The 15567-nt window shown below is 39.5% G+C and overlaps 1 protein-coding gene across 1 annotated transcript in view; it reads right to left on the bottom strand.

Annotated features, from left to right (window-relative positions):
• tenm4 (teneurin transmembrane protein 4) overlaps nucleotides 1-15567 on the bottom strand; it is a 209579-nt gene that overhangs the window by 84723 nt on the left and 109289 nt on the right. The window contains exons 6-10 of the mRNA XM_037677631.1: nucleotides 15439-15537; nucleotides 13963-14198; nucleotides 6375-6539; nucleotides 4340-4554; nucleotides 3048-3258 (exon numbers count right to left, since the gene is read on the bottom strand). Coding sequence (XP_037533559.1) covers nucleotides 3048-3258; nucleotides 4340-4554; nucleotides 6375-6539; nucleotides 13963-14198; nucleotides 15439-15537 — 926 coding nt within the window. The remainder of the gene's footprint in view (nucleotides 1-3047; nucleotides 3259-4339; nucleotides 4555-6374; nucleotides 6540-13962; nucleotides 14199-15438; nucleotides 15538-15567) is intronic.

Here is a 15567-nt window from a genome sequence, read left to right as displayed (position 1 = left end):
ATCCATCCATCCATCCATCCATCCATCCATCCGCCATGACATCAGTCCAGAATATGGTAAAGACACAAAAGTCTTTGCTCAGTCTATGCTAATGGCTAGCTAAATAAAAGCTATCAAAATAAATCAGTTTTAGAAACTGTTTTACAATGAAAATGTATTTGTGGGGTGCATGGATGAACTTTGTATATGTGGAGTTGTTTTATAAGCTTGAAAACTGGCACTCATTTGGCTATCTATAAGCCTAGCAAAGACTTTGTCTCTCTTCCATACTCTGCTCTGTGGCCGAGGTCACAGCAGATAAGTTACTAACTATTGATAACTTTTAGAACGTTACTTTAAATTTGACTGGAATATCCCTGTAGGCTTGAAGGCAGCCTAGGTACATTTATTATGCATAATTATTCTTAATCTATTATGCATATGTCTTTGCAGAACAACACGCAGCCTGTCAGACACAACTGAGTAATGGTGAACTCCGGTGCTCTGATTCTGAAAGCTGACACAGTTTAGCAAACTACACTGCCCATGTCCATCGCCTGCAACTCCTCTGAGAGCAAAGATGGGAGGTTGTGAATATCTCTCTGACACACACTCGACATAGGCCAACGCATAAATCATGGATTCAAGCAGAGCTTCATTGAAATTCATTACTCTTCATATCAGGGGAGCTAACTATTGTGAGTCTCACCATTCTGTGAGGACGGAATACCGTGCAGAAGGCTGGTTTAATCAGCAACTTGCTATGCTCTCAGAAGATGCTCAACACCTTTGAATGATGGTCTGCCATGGACAAAAAGAAACCTCAGCAGTGAAGTGAGACAGGATACAGGTTGAGACTTCATTGCTGGGCATTTACTTCCTTTTGCTTTGCCTCCACACCTGGGCTGAAACATGTCTGGCATTAGGCAGCAAGGACATAGAGCTTCATGCTCCAGAGGGTTGCAGTACAAAACATTCAGTAGAACACGTTTCATATTGCCATGAAGCTTGAACAACCCAGATTAGTGTGCTCTATCTGTTGAATAAACTGTGTCATAACTGTGTCATGGTAATAGCCAGTAACAAAACTTTACATTTAGTGCATGCACAGAGCAAAAGGTACCCTAATGATAGTAAAATGGCACACAGTTCCTTTCACCACTGCCAGAAACACTAAAATTCTATTACTGCAAGTGTCTTTTAAATAAAGCTGCTTGTGTTTCAGCCTGCCTGCTTTGGATATTGCTCACATATATTCCTATACCTAGGCTGCTCTATTTGAAGGTCAACTCCATCCCTCCACAGCTCAATACAATTCAGGCAGTTGGTGGATTCAATTTCTGCTGAAGGGCACTTAACCGGTGACCCATTTTAGAAGGACCCCCTCTGCCTTCCTCTGAGCTCCTGTGAGCAGATCAGCTCCGATACAAATGAACAGAGGCAGAATTCTTGCTCTGACTAACTCTGCCCCACCCCATCTGCTTGCGCAGAATACCTTATCAAGACATGTTTTCTCTGATGCAAACCACAGGGGAGCTCATGCACACCCAGTCGAGAAGAAATAGGCAAAGGTAAACATGCTGCTCTCACTTTCCTCCTTCTTGTGTCATATCATATTTTAAGTATTGAATTACAACTGTTGTTGGCACAGCAGGGGGGCGGGAGTGCATCTCTTGCCTGTCTCCACTTGGTGTTGAGGACAGCCTCTCATCGATCTGCTGCCTGGCACAGCCACTGTCACATATGGACTCTGGCCCAGGAGCTTTTAATTAAAGAGCATGTGAGAACAGCTCCCAGCTGCCATCCCTGTGAAAGTCGACACCTCAGGCCCTCTCACACCTTGCTTGATACAGCAGTGCTAATCAAAGGCGCTTAAGGGAGAACAAAGAGCACTGTACAAAACGAAGTCACCTCCACAAAGGAGGACATATGTGTGAAACACAGTTGTGTGACGCTCTGTAACAGTCAGAGGAGAGAAATATCTTTGCCGCTCTGATATATGGAAAGCAGATGGAAATTGGAGCAAACCGTGATCAAAATATGGGACTAGCAGGAGGGTACAATCATACTTTGAATTGTATGCAAATGTTTCCCAGAAGCTGGACCCCCTGATTCACTTGGAAGACACTCAGGCTAATGAGGATATTATGATCTCTCAATGCCCTTCTCGGTAGCAAGGCTGATGTCCTGATTTTGTAATATTCAGTTTCACCTTGATTAACCTGCACTTTCCCCTGCTCTTGAAATCTACCTTTTTTTTTTTTACTTTTGCCCCAATTCTGCACCACTTACCGCCGGGTGCTACTGGCTGGCATTATAGAGATTAGGGATCACTATAGCTGCTTTGCCATTGATAAGTGTGACTTCACTTGGCTCTCAACTTATCAGTTATTTTCAGGTGTATGATAATTTCTCACTGACTTGTTTCTCTGCTCTGTGGGTGGGATTGTCAATGCAAAATGGGCGGTATCGTAACAGGTAATTGTGATCGAGCACCTCCACCCGTTGCTGTCCATAACTGCTCTTAATCAGACTTCAATTTCTGTAGCATAACCCGGCACTGCTTATAAATCAGAGTGTAGCCATGCTAACCAATATTCTCCAATATCTCTGTAAATGTACTCATTTCTCATGGCGTTGTCCAACTTGTGCTAAATCATAACATTGGTCGATAAAGTTAGGAAGGTTTGTACCTCGTCATTGGTCCCCAAACTATTTTTGGAGCTTCCATACCAGAAACTAGCAAAACCAATACACACTCAGCATAATCAGAGAGGAAATGGAGGTTCATATGTTGTTTGCAGTTTTTCTGTGTAGGTCATCCAGTTATGTATCTCCGCTGGCCGATCAACGGATGCTGTCTGTTTACGTCAAGATCGTCAGCTCGGAGCATTTTGCCTGGAACAGTGAACAAGGTAGTCCCATACACCCAGTGGAGTGTGGATGGGTACCAGCAGAGGCAGTGTGCAGACTCTTAACTGGTGCCGTGTGGTGCGGAACCAGAGTTGAGACAGTGGCAAAGCACCATATCAAATGCTTCATTAGCAGGACATGCATATGGCACTCACCTACGGCAGTGGTAAGAAAGGAAACAGCCTCGGTTTCTTTTCCATCGTTGTAGATGGCCAGGTGCCAGATGCCTGAGTCCATGTACTGGATAAAGCCTGTGTCGTGTGTGGTGATTGGTACGAGACTCCGTTGCATAGCCACAGGCCCCTCCAGACTGTGAATATCTTGGGCCAAGAGTCGCCGCCCATCCAAAAGCTCCACAAAGTCAAACTGCAGACAGATGCACAGAAAGTGAGAATGACTGATGGATGGACCATTAAGAATGACACACGAGACTTGAGTGCTTTCAGGCCTCTTTGCAGCAGAGCATCATCTGGTCTGCATGAATAACTCATCATTCTGGAGAAGCTTGAGTTAAGTCTCAACACATCTTGGCTTGACAGCTTGTGATAATTTCACAGTGCAAATATCTTATTTGAAAGTCTTGTTTGAAATTATTAAACTCAAAAATGGAAAGCTGGGGAAATTAAATGTAAAGTTAGTGTTTACCAAATAACATCTGCACTGATTTGCTTCATAGCAGCAGTGAGCCAATGAATACCAATGAGGCAGCTTTTTATTCTCCGTGTAAGAGGATAGGAAGTTGGACTTGTATGTAATCAGTCACTTGATGAGTTTTCTACTCTAGATGTTTTGAACTAAAAAAAGAGGAAAAAAAAGACAATCCTGATTTTTCAGCTAAAAAAAATAATCACACCGGACATCAGTGCAAACAAATGTTACACTATGTACAATTTGTTGAACCACTGTTGCATTTACAGCAGAAAGTCTGTGAAGCAAGCAGCCAGAAATCATTAATAACATGATATATTTTATTCTGTGCTTCATGTAGATGGGAAATTAGCGAAAAGAAAAATCTTCTTCTCTTGGCCCAGGAGCCCAATCTACTTGTATGATTCATTGATGATATTGAACCAGAGAAAAAATCTGCAATAAATCCTTTCTGCAACAAAAAAAGGGAAATCATAATACAATAGAGAATTTTATAGTTTGTATTCAGGACACACTTATTCATGGATTTCTTTTTAAACTCTTTCCCAAATTCCTTTCTTTGTAAAAGAAAAATACGGAATAAAAAAAGCAGAATTTTACGCTATGTGACTGTAAACTGTTTCATAAAGCATCCCATTTACAAGTTGCCACTATCTTTTCCATAAAAAAACATGAAATGTGGTGTATAGAACACAACTGTTTAGCTTTCAAGCTTGACTTTTATAAAACAAACAAGCAAAAGCAGATTGTAACACATGCACTGTACATATACCGTCAGCAATATGTATATGGCTTTCACCTGAGTGTGTGACGGAGGAAGGCCTCTTCTTCCATATATTCCCACTAAGGCATCTTTGCTGAGTGACACATTGAATTTCAGGTACATGGGATGATCGATGAAGACCTGGGACCTCCAGAAGATACCAGGAGGAATCTGCTGAGCGACCTTGCGTCCCACGTCAATCTCTCCCATATCTATATAGCTGTCATCTGGGAACAAGCTGTCCAATTTGCCTGCATTGCACATGGAGTTAATCGGTCAAAGAGATCACATCATTAATCCAACAAGTGGAAGGGCACGGGGAGTTGGTCTGCTGAGGCACGAGTCTGACCATATCACAGACATTTAATCACAATTCTGTCAGTCAGAGAAAAAAAAAATATAAGGAATGATCCCTCTGACCACTGCCAGCAATTACTAGTTACACTGTTAAAGACATAGGTGAACACTATTAAACTGATGTTAATTTATACTGAAATGATTAAAATAAATGTGTTTCTAGAAGTATTAAACAGTTTCATTTGTTTTATTAAAACACAGGCAACCCATTAATAACCTGGCAAAAACGCAGGGTTGCTGTTGTTGAGAGTAACACATTGAACATATGGTGTGGACTTGGCAAGATTAAAAAAAAAAAAAAAAAAACTGCCAAAAAATAACCGTCCTAATGCTGCAATAGTGAGAAGTAAAAGCAGTAAAGTGAAAATAGTGATTATAGGAGAGGGAATTCTGTTGCCACTACCTGCTCAGGTATTAGCACGTTTACCAGCAGAAATCACCCATATGCTCCATAATACAACTTCTATTGGACTCAGCGGAAATGGCAACATCTGTTTGACAGTGTAGATGAGCTAATTTCAGCAGCAATGTCGGGCTTTGCACACATCCATACAAACTACCCCCAGGACTGGGAAGCAGGCACGGCTTTAGGTTACACGTGGCACACCAGATGGAAGTCCTCTCAAAAGTCCATCAGTGACAATGGAGTTTATCAGAGAAGACAGGGCACCCTCCCCATCTCCCAGATCAGGGCTTTACATAATGCTGCAGCCCACAGGCTCATTTTCCACATGTTGTGTATGTGTGCGTGCACATATTTATGAAGCGCATTAATGGTGCGCTCATCAGGCTGTTTAAATAAATTATAAGGCGTGACCAGTGATAATGAGCCTTGTAGTTAAATATTTTTTGTTTTGCAAGCTAAACTGCAGCACGACGCTCTGGTGGCGTCAAAGCGAGCGAGCTACAAAGAACACACATTCGCATCGTCTTGAGAAAACATTAGTTAGGCAGGCATTGTTTCTGGTGGCTTTGCAAAATGAAACTATTCAAAACAAACTATAGCTATTGATTTGCTATCACCAACAGCTGCTGTGCACACTGCTCTGCCGTAGTCATACTTGTTGTTGGCTAAACACACTTTTTGCAGTCTGGTAAATGAAAAAGACAACTCCTGGATTCATCTATATGGTAATAACCTCATCTTCAATCTATTGTAGTCTGCCAGCGGCAAATCACATGGTTTAATCTGCAAGCATTCCTTCAAAAATAAAAAGAAACTTTCCCATTTTTTTTAATTTTAGCTGAGCAGTTGGTACCATTGGGTGAGCACAACCTTTCTTTGACTGCCAGGAAAGGCAGCCCAAGCTGGAAGATGAAAGAATCACATCCGTTCTGAAGGAAAAGAGAGTGGCTAATCCCCTTCCAGCCCCTGGATACTCCATCCCTTAAGCTGCCCCACATTCTCCCTCCAGGAACAAATAACACTTTCCCCACTTACAACAACTTTTATGGGATTACAATGCAGATCTTTTTGGATACCATGGAGACAGGCGAATGCAATGTGACGCTGGGTGACAAAATTATTACAACGATGCAAAAGCTTTGAAATGCCATCTGTAAACTAAGATTTGAAAAACTTTGGTAAAGTAGGATAAATAGGATATGGAAGGCACTCAGAAACAGCAGATTTAATACTTTGGTTTTATTTATGGCATATTTTAGCTTGAAAAAATATAGATATGATTTAAAAAAATTAAACAAATGCACTTACTGTCATCTTTTCCCCTCCGATCAGGTAATTCCAGCCCTGTGTTGCCTAGCGGGCGCAAACTCTGGTCTGTAGGAAATGTTAGGCCACTTGTATTGTCTTCTGACAGCTGGTACATCTGTCTTTGCATTGGCTGCAGGTGCCAGTTTAACCCCAACAGATGAATGGCTGAAATATTAAATTAAAAAAGAAAAAAAACAACAACTCATAACTAAGCTGTGTTAACATAGTTTTAAGGTACTCATTGTAAAGTCATGAAAACCAAACAATCAATTCAGAAAATAATAAACTTTCATCCACACAATATTTTACCTATGAAAACAGCCAAAGTGACATATTTTAGAACTGTGAGAGAGAGAGGAACAGGAAGTAAACAGTTTTAGAAACAATACTGGGTTTAATGGTTAATGGCCTTTTTTTTCTGAAAAGTGCTGAGCAGTAACATCTTTAGATGAATGGTATGCTGAGCCCGTGGGACAACATCTGTCTTACCATGCCAGCTCTGGCATGGTCCATACTCTATGTCTTGTCATTTCCTCAGCCCTATTACCTTTACGCTCCTCTACAAAACTAAAGGACAGAGAGAAAAATCGTAATAAACAGTAGCAGGGGTGTTCAATGTGAACAAAGCACAAGAAGCACAAAGATATTTTACAAGGTCGACAAAAGAAATGTCCTTTGGAACAATGGCAGCAGAGCGCAGGACGGAGGAGGAGGGGCTGACCATGACAGATCACCAATAAGAGAATGGACAAGATGAGCTTAGCAAGGCAAAAGGCAACTCAAAAGGCAACAGTCAGCAGAAAAGACCCAGAAGCTCAATATAGCCATTTCTTTGTTTGGTTGGTTCTTTTCAAGCTCAAATAACAACACTATTTAATTTTAAAAAGTGAAATTACATGGCAATAGTAGACCAAAGCTGGGTGTACATCTTTAGATTTCTTTAATGCTGTGCCTTTTTTTTTTTCCTTTTCTTTTTTATAGTAAAAACACAAAAAAGTACTGAAAGGATATAACTATTGATTGAACATTTATCACATTTAAAACAGGTATTTGGTACATGGTAAATGGACTGTATTTATATAGCGCCTTTCTACGTTATCAAGATACTCAAAGTGCACATTTCATTCAAAAGCTTATGTTGCTCCACATCTGACTGTAATCGATCAATTTAGATAGTCTGAGAATTACATTTAAGCAAAAACTCCAATACCTTAGTACTCCAGAACAGTACTCATCTCATTGTCGTTTTCCTCTTTTATCAAGTTTTAAAGCAAAACGTCACTTAAAATATTAGGAAGGGAGTTAAGAATAAAATAGCCAAGTCCCTAAAAATCAGAAACACTAAAAAGTGACTTTTTATTATATATATAAATATATAATTACATGCTCTGGATACTAAAAAAAGACTGATACAAGCCCAATACACTTGTTATATTTTGGATTGCTGTAGCCTGTTTTAGATTCTGTTTCCCAGTCAGTTGATTCATTAAAACCTACCAGAATGTGGTGCACATTCAAAACATCCAGTCACAGGAAACTTATAGAATGTATGTGTAATCCATGTGTAGGTTGATGCACATGTTTATTTGGGGAAAAACACAACTTTTAAGATGATTTCAGTTCAGCTGCAACACCAGCATCTGCTCGGCGCTTGTCCAGCGCTCGGAGGAGTGATGGTGTGAGTGGAAGGCAACCAGAGGAGTGACAGATGGCTCTGTTTGTTACTTTGTAAGCTCCAGAAAGACATCCCTTTTGATCTGTAGCATTACATTGACTGACGAAATGAAAAAAGAGACAGCGTATGTTGCTGAACGATTGCAAAGTCACCAGGCAGGGTGTCATTCCAAGTGTTCCAGTAATCACGCCTTTCTGAGATCCATTCTTTATCCCATCTGCCCAGACACTTCTAATGGAAAACGTCGAACCCCCACCCCCCCCTTCTCGTCCTTTAAGGATTTACCTGAGCGCCGTCACGGTATTTATAATATGCAGACCACTGGACGAAAGCCAGAGAAAAGCAATTTTGTTTTGGCAACTTTGCAGTCGCTGCTATACATTCAACTGTTGACCAAAACTGGCTGCGAAGTCAAAACAGAAAGAAGCTTCTTCTAATGTGAAGGCCAGAAAAAAAAAGAAGCTGCGCCTGAGTGCCAGCGATTCTACTGACCTGTCAGGAATACTGCACTTTCTAGTACTGTTCGTTTTGTCCTGAGCACATGTTGAGCCCTCTTTTCGCCTATTTCTTGGCAGGAAGTCGGGTCATGCCATGTGCCAATTATGGAACAAAGGTACTGTAGTTGAAGACTTCGAAGCCCAGTCGGAGGGAGTCGGAGCGTGGGTCATCTGCCGCAGCAGTAAGTGCTTCTGTCGCCTGTTCATAGCACTTTTTAACTAGTGCACTGTTCAAAAGAAGCTATGATGAGAGGAGAATTTGTTCTCATCTCACTGAAGAAAAATAAGAGACCCCCCCCCATCTTACTGGTCAAGAGCTATGAGCCTTTCAAGAAGCTCAAACTCTCCGGAACTACCCCCAAGAAACTGAAACCTTGAGACAGATTCCTTTTTACCTATGGCTTTTAAGTTCTGCACAAAATTTAATGAGCATGGGCTATGACAGCATCAAGTGGCATGTCTCGTAGCTTACTTTGAATAAATAGTTCTGAAGTGTGCTACATCACCAGTGGATACCAATGATCACACAATAACTCTAGTTTTCCAAATGAATGTTCACGAACACGGAATTTACTCAGACTAATAAAGATAATTATGCATCAAACAATTCAAAACAAATAAATTAGTAAATGCTTCTAAATGGGCCAGCATCGTTACAAAACTGCCACATCATCAGCATGTGCAAGGCTGCATATGTTTCACCTTAAGCTCAGAAAAACCGATACTGAAAAGCTGCTACATGCTTTTATCTCATCCAGGTTAGAGTACTGTTTGGAGTTTGGTTGTGGTTCCTTGGACTGATGAAGTCCTTTAGATGGAGGATGAAATGTCTCAGCAAAAAAGAAACCGTCCAGATGACCTGACTGAACATTGTTGGGATTTTTCACCTGGATTATTGAGCATGGACTTTGGTATATTAAAACTACATTAAAACCACAAAAGAAAATGAAAAAATATGACATTGTACACAACAAATATAGCTGTTATGAGTTGCAAGTATAGGACTTTAATATATTTTTCATTCAAAACATTTGAGGTTAGTTTTTACTGCTTGTAAGATTTTATTTTTATGATTGAGTTTATTAAATTAAAGTTGGGGCCTAAAACATACAATAATAATAACCCTACATGATAACCCTACTGTTTTTTTATTAATAAAAGATGTGGGTGAACATATGTGCTGTTTTTAAAGCAGGACCAGAAATATAATTAAAAACAAGATTTTCATTATCTATCGGAAAAAAAACTCAAATGATTTAGCAATATTTGAGACATCACGTATCTAAAGGTTAACTTCAGTTTAAACAAACCACTAAAACAACAGAGAAACTGCACATGGAACTGTAGTTTAAACCTCATTTTTTTAATCTATCATTTCTGACATCACTAAAGCACTACCCGTTTTTTGAAGAAGGGAAAGTAAAATAATTTTTAAAAACCTGCAGCCATTTTTAATCCATGTTTTTTACTAAAATCCTATTTATCATCAACTACAGGTCACAGCCATGCATCCTTTTTTGCTGTTTGCGAATATGTTTCAAAAATTGTGTATTTTTTCCCCCGTTTTAATATATGTCACAATATGCTATAGAAATAGGAACATAAAAGTTGCATACAAATGGCTGCAGGCTTTTTGTGGATCCTTTTGTTTAATTAAAAATAGGTCAACCCTTTTCATGAATCTTTAACCTGATTGCAAAACTGAAAATAATCCATTTAGATTATTAAACAAAAACTGTTTTGAAGACCTGTAAAAAGGGAAATGTGTAAAATTTGTTTTGCAGATAAGTGCTTTATGGGTTGGAGGATCACAGAGTGAAAATTTTTCCAAGGCCCAACCTTTCTGTCCTTGACTGGATACCCACGGTGAGTGAAAGTGAACACAGGAGGATACTGATGACCTTAAAAATGAGGACCATATAACAAATGTGCTAATGAGCAAGCAACCACAGAGAAAATTGTGCCATCAAAAACTCTCAACCTTTTCGCACTTCAAAATGGGTCAATTTACACAGCTGTGAAAAAAGAAAACCACGCTGAAGTCAAAAACATCTGTCATGAGGCGTAATTGGGTTTATTAGACATCTCATCCAGAGTTCCCAATTACAGGCCTCAATAATTAACTGCACTTGAAATTAAATGAATTTTCTCATCAGCCTTTAATTAAACGTGGTTCTTGTTCTTGATTGGAAGTTCCAATCTAAAGGTGAGGTTTGGACTGCAACATGTTTACTTGTGACGTACCGGGCGATGGTCTGAGCTTTGCAGGGGATAATTACAAAGTCTGATTAGACACCGTCAGGATGTGATGGGCTGTGATTTTTTCTTTTTTTGGCCAGATCACATGCTGACAACTCATGCCATATATTTACTGCAGCAACCAAACCGCACTGATGCCCAAACCGAGTCAAATCAAACATCATTAATGCAAAAACACTATTCCATAGTAATCATCATGCAAAAACCCATTGATTCTTATTTAGAATTAGAACTGTTCTGAATTACAAATGACTATTTAAATGACCATAGTGACAAAAAAATGAATAATCAGACTTTAGTTAGTTTGGCCTCAAGGTGAAGCAGAAACAACAGTTTTGTATGATTGTTACAGCCCAATGAATATCTATAACAAATGCTCTGAAAGAAGAATTAATTTATCTCCCTGATGAGGGCCAAGCAAAGGGATCTGCCTTTTCTTTTCCTTCATGCAAATGAACTGAAATGTCCTCATCATTCTGCCATTTAAATTCTTTCTTCATCTGTGTGAGGCTGAATTCAATAGTGACACCATTTATATGTTAAGAAGGTATTCACAGTCAAACAGATGCACTGTTATAACAAAAAATACATTACATAGAAGTGTGAATCAACTCCTTTTTTTAATTTTGCATCAACATACCCGACAGAACTTTAATTAGGAAAAATGTGCTGTAAGTTTTTTTTTTAAACATCACAAATCATAAAGGTGAAAATTGTAACTAAGCAATTATAATATTACAGTGTAAGTGCATCTTTTTGGCCTCACTGCAGTGATAATGTAAACCTTGTTACTTCATTTCATTTCTGTGTTCTTAATGATTCAAACCATATGTGTCAATCTCAAGGCCCGGGGGCCAAATGTGGCCCTCGTTGACATCTTATCTGGCCCCCAAGATGATATGTGAAACGTAAAATACTTCTATCTCTTGATTTTTTTCAGTAATCTCTGATTATGATGTCAAAAGCAAAACAGAGAACGTCAAATGAGACCAATCAAACGCTTGTTGATAAACCTGTGACCAATAAAAGATGTTGGGTATCTGATTTGAGTTAATGTAGTTCCTAAAATTGGCCCTTAGTTTAAAAAGGTTTTAATTTTGGCCCCTTTTGTAAGTGAGTTTGACACCCCTGATCTAAACTTTGGGTCATTTCTCGTTGGGCTGCAACAGTTGGGGACTAGTCAACAACTTATTGAAAGACAATAAACACATTTTTTGTTACAGTTTTACTAAACTCTGAGTGTTTGTGACCAAGACCGTGTGGACATGTTCTGTGGACAGTTTTTGAAAAGTTTATTGTAAAAGTGTATTCTGGGCCATGCACATAATTTTGTTGCCAACCAACTGCATCATACCCAACGATGAAAACTCACTGCTCTATTATACTGTATCTATGAAACGATGATTCACTACACTATTTATCACTGTAACTAAAAAGGTATAATGTATAAGAGTATATAGGTATATAGTATATACAGTGGTATTTCGCTACTTCACGGTTCATTTATCGCAGACTCGCTCTATTGCGGTTTTTCAAAATAAGATTGGACATGACACAACTGGCTGATTGATGGATGAGTCGCATGACTGGCATGGAATTTTTATTTTAAATTTAATTATTTAAAATTATTTAGCACCTGCTGCACCTCTGTACAGCCCATACTGCAGGATAAACTTCCTGCTGCAGCTGATCAGCTGTTCTATGTGAAGAGTGGAGAAGTGGGCGTGGCCAAGAGCGCTTGCAGTTGGCTGAGAGCAGATGAGGCAGAGAGCTGAAATAATGACATTTTGTGATCTTTTAGAGCGTTTAGAAACATTGTTTAGAATACTGCAAGAGTGTGGGAAGGGTTTAAAACACCTTTTTATATATATATAAATACTAAAATAAACTACTACTTACTGTACTAATATTCATGCTTCGTGGTTTTTCACTTATCACGGGGCTTCAGGGTACAGATCCCTCGTGAAAACGAGGAACTACTGTATACCTAACTTTCGTGAAAGGAAAACAAAACTGTTGATTGACTTGACCTGAAGGGCAGTCTTCAAATTTGGACCAGGTTTTTTATAATTATTATTCATCATTGTTGCATTTTCTTTAGACTTGGACATGCTGACTGTGAGGGACGAGATTTCATGCAGATGCAAAAATACAGCTCTAGTGATGTTGGAGGCAGCCATGACAAACTTTTAGAAGGGTTTAAGTGTTTTGTAGGAAAATCTGTTGCATCCCATTTTTGAATGCGTTTCAAATCCACGAGGCAAGATTGCAATCCTTTTCTATGTATGCAAAAAAATGTGAGAATCTATGAATGTTCTAAGACGTTTTCAAGATGCTCTCTAACTTCACTGAGTCATGAGCAAATGGATCCCAGTGAGCGACTGACTTTTCCCACACCAGGTACCACAAACTTCCAAAAGTTAAGACAAATTTGGAAACCACCATCACCAATGCTGGTGTTAGAAACCTACAGAACTATGTACAATAAGTTTAAATGTTGGGATTGCTTGCTTGGAATGGAACTTTTGATAAAGAGACAAAATCATTTTTAATAGTTGAGTCTTTATGTCATTTCAGCTTCCCTCTGTATTTAGACATTTGGCGTTTTTAGCAAATGTATTGTGTGACAAAAACACTCCAGTAGATCACACAGACAAATTGGGAGACTGTGTGCTCAGATATGAGTATCAACCTTTGGAGGATGAAAGAAGACAAATTGAGCAGAACTGATTTAATAGCATAACTTAGTTGATGCTCCTCATCCAGCTGGGACCTGGGAGAGTTGGTCAATCACATTCTGTCAGATGAATATTCTAACCGTGCAGTCCTCTCCTGTGTGATGGCTGATGTCTTTTTAATCTATTTCCTATCTAGCCTATTCACAAGAGCGAGACTCCGGGTGGCCCATCTGCAGATTCAACCAACCAAATCTATGAATGATAATGTTTTTTTCAGACGAGTTGTGCGAGAGAGGAGTCGATCTATGAGTCCCAATATAACTGTGCTCATAAAGCCCCGAGATCCTGCACTATTAAAACGAATGATGGGAGGGACACAACTCAGCATCCTGTGTCTGCATTTGTGTAAGGTATGGGGCTGAGGGCATTTCTGTAAAGATACACGTCCTGGCGTGCGGGAAGCTTTGAAAGCGACTCACCAATGAAGTAGGCTAATAGGAGCAGCAGTGTTACTGAGATGAGGATGGCACTGAGAGCAGCACATTTCCAGTTGCAGTGCTTGTAGGGTTTCTTCAAGCTGAAGGCAGGTCGAGAGAAGGTGTTCCTAGGTAAAGGGCGAGGGGGAGGAGAGTACACCGTGCTGGAGGTCAGAGGGTACCCCGGGGAAGTTGTGCAATACATCGGCGATGTTCCACCTGGTTTGAACAGGAAATGCCTAAGAAAACACATTTTGCTTGTTAGTTTTAGGAAAACCCACGTTTTCACGAGCATGTTTATGATTCTAAGATTCTGATAAGTGAATAATAAGCTAAGCAAACGTGAATTGGCATGCACACGCTCAACTCTCAGAAACGCTTGCTCAACCTGCATCATGTGCATACTTAACTCTGCCTGTTCAGTCATTGTTAAAGTATGGCAATTTGTTCTACAATATATTCAAATGCCACTTCTATATTTATTTACTACTTTTTTCCTGGCCACAGTAACATTCTTACTAGTCAGAACTGAATACAAAAAAAAACCCTATACATTATTATTATTATAAGAAATTACAATTTAGAATCCATGACTTAAATTGTATAATCTACTGGTAGTTATTTTAACACATGTGACACAGGTTGAACATGTGTGTGTGAGAGTTTGGCACATGAATGACACAATGTTGTTTGCTCAGCTTGAGCTTGGCACAAAAAATATTCCAAATTTATCTACAAATTACAGTTTCACCCAGTTTAATGCAAATTAGTTTTTAATACAAGCAAATATGTTAACAATGATCATGCTTAATAAACATACTAACTTATAGTGAGTGATAGTTTGTTATGCATTCATGTCATTATAAAAAGAGTAACCCCTGCAACCATTTGGTGTCGAGGAGCTCAAAAAGAGCAATGCAGCATATAAAAAGGGTTGGAAACTTGTAAGAAGCAGAATTATTCGTCCTTGAAGAGCATGCTTGGCTATCTCGGAAAACATGTGTAGCAATACACTGCATGATCAGCCTATCAGAGAGTCGGTGACAGCGGAACTATAGTCAAGGCCATTTTGTTGACAAGTTTACAAGATGCTCCCGAGTGACAGTGACATGAATGTGATGGAATGTCAGTTTGCAGTGCATGATGCGGGAAGTCACAGAGACTATATATTTATTTGGAAAATATCAAGACAAATCACCGACATATCATTTCCTAGCAGCGCCTCATAAAGCGGTCATGTTTAACATTAATCAAAAGCAGCACAACCCAACAATGTGACTTTATGCAAATCGGGGTGGCTGCATGTAAACTGAAGGGACAAATATAGCAAAGGATTCTAGCACTGCAGGAGACACAACGATGAGTGACAGCGTTACAAAACGGGGATGTTTGACGGAGAAACGGCACAGGCATAAAATGTTTGCATGGCAAAGCAGATTCTGACAGTAGCTGGAGCCAGAGAGCAAACATGCAACATACCCGTCGTTGTACGAGGCATCGTGGCGTGCAGATGCCAGAATGTCCATCTCAATGAGGTTGTCCTGCAAAGTCTCTAGGAATGCCTGCTTTGCTATGTTTCTACACACAGGTGGAGAGATGGATATGAAG

The sequence above is a fragment of the Nematolebias whitei genome, chromosome 6 (assembly GCF_014905685.2).
Source record: "Nematolebias whitei isolate Nwh7 chromosome 6, NemWhi1, whole genome shotgun sequence".
In the NCBI taxonomy this organism is placed as follows: domain Eukaryota; kingdom Metazoa; phylum Chordata; class Actinopteri; order Cyprinodontiformes; family Rivulidae; genus Nematolebias; species Nematolebias whitei.
The sequence above is the reverse complement of the archived record's forward strand: the minus strand, read 5'-3'. Positions and strand labels throughout refer to the sequence as shown.